The following is an 8,854-nucleotide window of genomic DNA, read 5'->3' on the forward strand; positions in this document are numbered from 1 at the left end:
CTTACTAGCTTAAAGCAATGCTTCAGAATTAGTAATCTATTTGGGGGTAGATAGCAAGCAAAATAGAAAGTAAAAGTTTGCTCCTACTTGTATTCCCCACAGACAAGCACCATTAATAATTTGATACCTAATCTCCCAGATACTTTTCTATATCCATGCTATATTTAGTAGGTGCTGTATATATGAAATATATTTTTTAACAAAATGGGCTCATTCTGTGCATGCTGTCCTATAGCTTGGTCTTTTCACTCAACAGTTTATTGCTGACACTCTTCCTTTAGTAAAACGTGGACCTACTTCTGTGTAATGATCTATGGGAGACTGGGAGGCCAGGAGTCAGGGGTTATTTCCCAGACAGATTAAATAGTTCTGCATGTGTTGCAATTTAAAATCCCTTTTGAGGCCAGGTGAGGTGTCTCCCAAAGTGCTGGGATTATAGCACTTTGGGAGGCCGAGGCAGGAGATCACTTGAGGCCAGGAGTTTGAGACCAGCCTGGGCAACATAGCAAGACCCCACCCACGTTTTTTCCATTAAAAAAAAAAAAATTAGCCAGGTATGCATGGCATGCATCTATAGTCGCAGCTACTCGTGAAGCCAAGGTGGAAGTATCCCTTAAGCTCAGGATTTTGAGGCTGCAGTGATCTATGATAGTGCCACTGCATTCTGTCTTAAAAAAGTAAAATCCCCTTTGAGAATTTTCCGTTGATATCCTTTGTTGAGAATTGTTATACAATTTTTCATTGTATTATATGAGATATAAGCTATTATTTTACGACAGGAAACCCAAGAGACAACTTTTAGAATTAAAAGTTTAGCTTGTTGACTAGCTGTAAAGCAAGTGTATAAAAACCAATAGTTTTATGCCAGCAAAAATCAGAAAATGTAATTAAGGGAAAATATACCATCGCTCACTTTATTAACAAAAACATAAAATATTTTAAAATGCCTTTAACAGGTAATGAGACATGCAGTAAACTGAGATCATTTAAAAGCCTGAAATAATTATGAGAGCATTCCATTTTCTAAGATGGAATGACCTATTAGATATATAGATGTCATTTCTTTTCAGTTTATTAATGTAATATAATTCAAATGAATAGGTAAGAGATGGAGGATCTGAAAATTATTCTAAAGTTTATCTGATAGAATCAACAGGAAAGAACTAACAAAGAAAAATGTTTGTTTGTTTGTTTTTTTCTGAGACGGAGTTTCACTCTTGTTGCCCAGGCTGGAGTGCAATGGTGCTATCTTGGCTCACTGCAACCTCTGCCTCTTGGGTTCAAGCAATTCTCCTGCCTCAGCCTCCCGAGTAGCTGGGATTACAAGTGCCCACCACCACACCTGGCTAATTTTTATATTTTTGTTAGAGTTTCACAATGTTGGCCAGGCTGGTCTCGAACTTGTGACCTCAGGTGATCTGCCCGCCTCGGCCTCCCAAAGTGTTGGAATTACAGGCGTGAGCCACTGCGCCTGGCCAGAAAATTGTGTTTTATGGGCTCAGCCTGGTGGCTTACACTTTTATTCCCAGCACTTTGAGAGGCCAAGATAGGAGGATCACTTGTGTAGGAGTTCAAGGCCACAGTGAGCCATGATCAGGCAACTGCCTACTTCCAGCCTGGGGAACAGAGCTAGACTCTTGTCTCTAAGATAAGAAAGAAAGAAAGAAATGTGGTTTTTAGGAGCTTGCCTGTAGACTTCTCTTAACATTGTAAAACGGTGCCATGAGTGGTTCTGACATATGAATAGATAGACAGCAGATGATTGGATCAGAATAGCCCTGAAACAGACTCATACAGTTATAACAGGAGAAACTAACCACAACTAGAATTCAGTTGAGTACTTATTATGTGCCAGGCAATGTTGTAAGCACTTTATGAGTAACTCATTTAATCTTCACAACAACTAGAAGGGTAAGCATCTTATTTTATTTTTAAAATTTAATTTATTTTATTTTTGAGACAAGGTCTCACTTCATTGCCAAGGCTGAAGTGCAGTGGCTTGATCACAGCTCACTGCAGTCTCAGCTCAGGTGATGCTGTCACCTCAGCCTCTCAAATAGCTGGGACTATGGGTGTACACCACCATGCCTGGGGTTCTCTCGAAAAAGAGCAACCCTTACAGTATTTTTATCAGCATCATGTTAGATTTATAAGTCAACCTAAAGAGAATTCCCATCCCTATGACAAATGAGTATTTCTTTAAAAAATGTATTTAATTTTTTTTCTTTTAAATTGAAAAAAAAAGAAACACCTCAAAACAAAAAGCAACAGGGTCTTGCTATGTTGCCCAGGCTGGTTGTGAACTCCTGGGCTTGAGTGATCCTCCTGCATCAGCCTCCCAAAGTGCTAGGATTACAGGCATGAGCCACCATGTTCAGCCACAAATGAGTATTTCTATCCAAGAACATGACTAATCAATATAGCTTAGTTCTACCTTGTTTTCATATCCTTAAAGATAGTTTAGGTGTTACTATTTTACAGTCAAGGCTTATTTCAATTTGCTAAATACCATTTTCTTTTCTTTTTTTTTTTTTTTGAGACGGAGTCTCGCTCTGTCATCCAGGCTGGAATGCAGTGGTGCAATCTCGGCTCACTGCAAGCTCTGCCTCCTGGGCTCACGCCATTCTCCTGCCTCAGCCTCCCAAGCAGCTGGGACTACAGCCGCTTGCTACCATGCCCGGCTAAATTTTTTTGTATTTTTAGTAGAGACGGGGTTTCACCGTGTTAGCCAGGATGGTCTCGATCTCCTGACCTCATGATCCGCCCGCCTCAGCCTCCCAAAGTGCTGAGATTACAGGCATGAGCCACTGCGCCCAGCCTCAATTTGCTGAATACCATTTTCTTTGCTCATCACTGCTAGTTTTTTTTTTTTTTTTTTTAGCCCCCACCACTCCTTTTCTGGATTCAGGTTTTGATAGTGTATTACTGACAAAATCTCTTTGTCACCCCACCCCTATTCTTACTCTTAATAATATAGCTGGGTGTAGAATTCCAGATAGTTACTGTATTTTAGCATTTGGGAGAAAAATATTTTTTTTTAGTTTTTTTTTTTGTTTTTTTTTTTTTTTTGGAGATAGTCTGTGTCGCTGTCGCCCAGACTGGAGTGTGGTGGCGTGATCTCTGCCTCAAGGGGTTCTCCTGCCTCAGCCTCCTGAGTAGCTGGAACTATAGGCATGCACCACCACACCTGGCTAATTTTTTGTGTATTTTTAGTAGAGATGGGGTTTCATCATGTTGGTCATTCTGGGTCTCAAACTCCTGACCTCAGATGTTCGCCTCAGCCTCCCAGAGTGCTGGGATTACAGGCATGAGCCACGACGCCTGGCCATTTTCATTATTTTCTATCATTGCTGTTGGGGTCTACTGTCAGCCTAATTATCATTTCTTGATAGGTAATTTTTCTTTTTCTTTTTTTTTGAAACAGGGTCTCACTCTCACTCTGTCGCCCAGGCTGGACTGCAGTGGCACAGTCACAGCTCACTGCAGCTTCAACCTCCTGGGCCCAGGTGACTCTCCCACTTTAGCCTCCTGAATAGCTGGGACTATGTAGCATCACACCCAGCTAATTTTTTTGTTTTTTGTGGAGACATGGTCTCACTACATTGCCTTGATCCTCCTGCCCAGGCATCCTAAAGTGCTGAGATTACAGGAATGAACCACTATGTCTGGCCTATTTCTCTTTAACTGGGTCTAAATCTTTTTCTTTTCTTTTTTTTTTTTTTGAGACAGTTTCGCTCTTGTTGCCCAGGCTGGAGTGCAGTGGCATGATGTCAGCTCACTGCAACCTCTGCCTCCTGGGTTCAAGTGACTCTCCTGCCTCAGCCTCCCGAGTAGCTGGAATTACAGAGGCCCACCACTATGCCCGTCTAATTTTTTGTATTTTTAGTAGAGATGGGATTTCACCATGTCGGACAGGCTGGTCTCAAACTCCTGACCTCAGGTGATCCACCCACCTCAGCCTCCCAAAGTGCTGGGATTATAGGTGTGAGCTACCGCACCCAGCCAACTGGGTCTAAATCTGCTGTTGGACTGAAGTCTTTAATTTCAGTGATACATTTTTAAATGCCTGAACATTTTATTTGCTTCTTTTCCAGATATTCCTATTTTTTTCTTCTTTAAAAGTAATTATTTTGTGGTCTTTATCTGATCTTATGTGTGCTAATGTTGACGGGGGGCAATTTTGGATTGTGAAGTCAACTTTAGCAGGGCTTGTTTTTCTGAGAATTCATTTTAGAATGGATTGGCGTGTCCCTGGGGCGGTTTTGTATTCGCTTCTGTGAAGTGCTCCAGGGGTTTCCCTAGGCTTGTGCTCATTTTTTTATATTAATTTCTCAGCAACATTCAGGTAGTGTAAATTCAAACCTTATTACCCACTTGGGATTGTGGTCATGAGAAGATTTCTCCTCTCCTACTCCCGTATACCCCTACAGCCCCATCCATGACAGAGATGCTTCAGGATCTTATCCCTTTTCTTATCTAGCCGTTTGTGGGTCTACTTTTATGTACGGATTTTGCCTCCAACTCTGCAAGCTGAAATTGAAATGCCTCGATTACTAAGACCACCAGTTTCTTTCTGCTGCAGGCTTAGCTGCAGGTTAGCTTACACTAGCTGAAGTGCTCTTTGTTTCCAGCTCCTGGAAAATTCCTTTAGTTTGTACATTCATCTATGCATTAAAAAATTTATGAATTATATTTTATTTAACATCTGGTGTTTTTTTTTTTTTTTTTTTTTTTGAGACGGAGTCTTGCTCTGTTGCCCAGGCTGGAGTGCAGTGGCACGATCTCGGCTCAGTGCAAGCCCCACTTCCCAGGTTCACGCCATTCTCCTGCCTCAGCCTCCCAAGTAGCTGGGACTACAGGTGCCCGCCACCATGCCCGGCTAATTTTTTTGTATTTTTAGTAGAAACGGTTTCACTGTGTTAGCCAGAATGGTCTCGATCTCCTGACCTTGTGATCCGCCCGCCTCGGCCTCCCAAAGTGTTGGGATTACAGGCATGAGCCACTGCGTCCGGCCACATCTGGTGTTTTCAACATCATTTAGCTAGGATTGATGATGTTTGGGCCAGGCGTGGTGGCTCACACCTGTAATCCCAACACTTTGGGAGGCTGAGGCAGGTGGGTCACCTGAGGTCAGGAGTTCAAACCAGCCTGACTAACATGGTGAAACCCATCTCTATTATAAATACAAAAACATTAGCCAGGTGTGGTGGCGCATGCCTGTAATCCCAGCAATTTGGGAGGCTGAGGCAGGAGAATTGCTTGAGCCCGGGAGGTGGAGGTTGCAGTGAACCGAGATTGCGCTATTGCACTCCAGCCTGGGCAACAAGAGCAAAACTCTGTCTCAAAAAAAAAAAAAAAAAAAAAAAAAAAAAGATGTTTGAAGCATAGAGTTGTCTGGAAGTAAACATACTAAAATGAGCATCTGTTATCTCCTACAAGCCAAGCATTATTTAAGTTTTGACGTACTGCTTTAGAATTGACTCATTTTATCTGTTAATTCCTAGGCCAAAGAGCTTAAACCTTTGTATTCTTTCTTCAGCAAGGTGAATGTGGTGACATGGGAATATTTAAAATGCCAGTTGTCCATGGAGTGTCTCTGCTTGATTTTCTTTCAGCCAGCAAATACTGCAAAATGTTAGTTGAAGAAGAAGGGTTGCAGCTTTTGTGTGATATCCAGGAGCACAGTGAGGCAACCCCCCAAGCACAGCAGATTGCAGCGTCCATTCTGGATGACTTCAGAATGCATTTCATGAATTATCAGAGGCCCACTCTGTGTCAAATGCCCTTCTGAACCTAAGGGACTTCAGAGGTGTGTACTCTTCCTCAATGCCAGGTGTTCTGCCCTGGCAGTAATTGCACATCAGTTATCATTGGAGTTTGTGAGTTGGCTGTCTCATTGGCCTTTGATTGTTGATTTTATATATGTTACAAAAGGTTGGATTTGTATGATAGCCGTAATCCCAAGTCAAGTTGGACTCATTCTGCAGCCTTTCAGCAGCAATTTTGAAGACTCAAACCGTGGACTCTGGGAAGACCTGGGAGCTTGTGTTGGAACAGCTATGCCAGTTACTTTTCTCTAGCCCTGGACAATTTTTTCCCTTTGGGAGCTTGTCATGGGAGCGGGACCTATTCACTAGAAGAGAAAGGAAAGACCTACAGGGAGCGTTGATATTTATATTAAATTTCCTTAGTTGTTATCATCATGTGAAGCTATGAGAAAAGCTTGGGAAGCATATGCTTCAAAATGTGGTGTTTAGAAGGCAGAACCCCTGTTGGAGAGTGGGGAAAAGTATTTACTTATTTATTTATCTATGGCTGGGTATGGTGGCTCACGCCTGTAATCCCAGCACTTTGGGAGGCCAAGGCGGGTGGATTGTCTGACCTCAGGAGTTCGAGATCAGCCTTGCCAATATGGCAAAACTAACTCCGTCTCTACCAAAAAATACAAAATTAGCTGAGCGTGGTGGTGTGCACCTTTACTCCTAGCTACTTGGAGGCTGAGGTGGGAGGACCACTTGAGCCCAGGAGGCAGAGGTTGCAGTGAGCCGAGATTGCACCACTGCACTCCAGCCTGGGTGACAGAGTGAGACCTCATCTCAAAAGAATAGAGGGGTGGAGAAAAGAGAAATATATTTTTTTACTTTTTTTTTTTTTTTTTTTTTGTGACGGGGTTTTGCCCGTCGCCCAGGCTGGAGTGCAGTGGCGCAGTCTGGCTCACTGCAACCTCCGCCTCCCAGGTTCCGGCGATTCTCCTGCCTCAGCCTTCCTGAGTAGCTGAGACTACAGGCACATGCCACCACGTCGGCTAATTTTTGTATTTTTTAGTAGAGACAGGGTTTCACCATATTGGTCAGGCTGGTCTCGAACTCCTGACCTCGTGATCCACCCGTCTTGGCCTCCCAAAGTGCTGGGACTACAGGTGTGAGTCACTGCACCTGGCCTTTTTACAATTTTGGGTGTCTATCTTTGGCATGTTTCCCGTTATGTGAGCATGACATGCTGTGTATGTGAGTGAGCTTGTAGGGCGTGGTGGGACTTAGGCATTTGCAGACAGTGTTTAGATGAAAGATTATATGTAAGATAAATCTGAATCCCTCCATTTTATTTGGGTGGGACCATGACCAAAACTGGTAGGAAGAGGAAAGGCCAGAAAGAGACTTTGCCAAAGAGTTCACGGAGTTTTCTTACCCAGCATGCTGACTAAAGAAAACATGGGCTTTTCTGAAACCAGCTTCAACTACAGTATAAACTGTATCAGAAGCTTATTTGATAAGCCCTGCGGAGCTGCTTTGAGGAATAGAGTGTGAATTCCTTCCTTGCCTTATTGTTGACTGTTAATGAACATGTTTTGTCATTTATCTGTTTAAGTTTTTCAGAAAATAAATTTCTGTTTATTAGCACATTTTAGGACTAGATTTTTGTGCTTTTAGCTGGCTTGGTTCAGATTCTTAACTAGAGTATCATGTACTGTCTTTGGAAATCAAATGAGGAAGAAGCTCATTTTCACTTATTCTAAACCATGTTCCAAACTATTACCAGAGTCCAACCAGATAAGCAGAATTTATAACGTTACTTCCTTCCATAGTCCTTAAACTGTACTGTATTTTTTCACACTCTTGCATGATTCCAAAAGGATATCTTCCTGACCTGGGTTCTAGTACCTCACAGCATTGTTATCAGATGCTAGCTTATGCTAATATGAGGATGTGTTATGGGAACCAGTGTGTTAAGTCCAATTCTGGACAAGACATCCCTTCAAGTTCTGTGTCATTCACAACAATCCTCATGGGTAGGTGAGTTTTATTTTCCTCACTTAACAGATGAGAAAAAGGAAGTTGAGTAAGGTGGTTACTTTCCTGGGTTGTCATAGCTGGTGTGGTTTGTGCTGACTGTAAAGGCTTGGGCTCTCCTATGTTACTCTCCCTTCCAGGATACAAGCATAACCCTGGGAGCACATTTGTATTTTGCAGAAATCAGCAATGTTACTTATGTTGTATCCATGCCCATGGTTTAGTGACTCTAGGCCAGGCCGAGGTTAAGCTTAGCCAGTGCCCAGATCGTGTTGGAGAATGACTGCAAGGCCATAGCTTAAGATGTAGCCTTGGTACCAGAGGAGGGAAGGGTATTGGGACCAGTATGGTTATGTATCAGCCTGCTCTTGGTTTTCTAAGTGTATCATCTTCTTCCTCAGCTTTGCTCATGCTGTGTCAAGCTTCCTCTTCTGTACTTGAAATGTTCCTTAATCCTTCAGGCTTCAATTCCAATGTTACTTGCCCATTTCCAGATCCTCCCTTCTTTCCATTAGAGTAATTCCCCCCTTCTCAGTGCTCCTAAATGCTATCAGAGTCTCCTGGAGGCTAGGTGTAGTGGCATACACCTGTAATCCCAGCACTTTGGGAGGCCCAGGCGGGCGGATTGCTTGAGCCCAGTAGTTCAAGACCAGCCTGGGCGATATGGCGAAATCCTGTCTCTACAAAACAATACAAAAATTAGCTGGGCATTGTGGCATTCGCCTGTAGTCCCAGCTACTCCAGAGGCTGAGGTGGGAGGATCAGTTGAGCCTGGGAAGTGGAGGCTGCAGTGAGCTGAGATCGTGCCACTGCACTCTAGCCTGGAGCCTGGGTGGCAGAGTGAGACCCTGTCTCCAAAAATAAAAAGAATTTTCTGCCACCCTATGGTTTACAAAAGTGTTTCACAGTGATGATTTCATTTGGTCCTCACGAAAACACTGTAAGTTAACAATGAAAACATATTTATTGAATATGAAGTGTTTTTATTTTGCTAAATCTTCACAAGTTTTGTTTTGTAGGTGAGGAAGCTGAGGCCCAGAGCGTTTAAACAATTTGTCCAAGGT

The 8,854-nt window shown here is 42.9% G+C and overlaps 1 protein-coding gene across 2 annotated transcripts in view; it reads left to right on the forward strand.

Moving 5' to 3' along the window:
• The window catches only part of ZYG11A (zyg-11 family member A, cell cycle regulator), a 62,033-nt gene extending 54,628 nt beyond the window's left edge, over positions 1 to 7,405 (forward strand). For both annotated transcript variants that reach the window (XM_030818818.1, XM_030818819.1), the window contains one exon: positions 5,616 to 7,405. In XM_030818818.1, the coding sequence (XP_030674678.1) occupies positions 5,616 to 5,791 (176 nt within the window). In that variant the 3' untranslated portion in view covers positions 5,792 to 7,405. The remainder of the gene's footprint in view (positions 1 to 5,615) is intronic.
• The last annotated feature ends 1,449 nt before the right edge of the window (positions 7,406 to 8,854 follow it).

This window comes from Nomascus leucogenys, chromosome 9, assembly GCF_006542625.1.
Source record: "Nomascus leucogenys isolate Asia chromosome 9, Asia_NLE_v1, whole genome shotgun sequence".
Lineage (NCBI taxonomy): Eukaryota > Metazoa > Chordata > Mammalia > Primates > Hylobatidae > Nomascus > Nomascus leucogenys.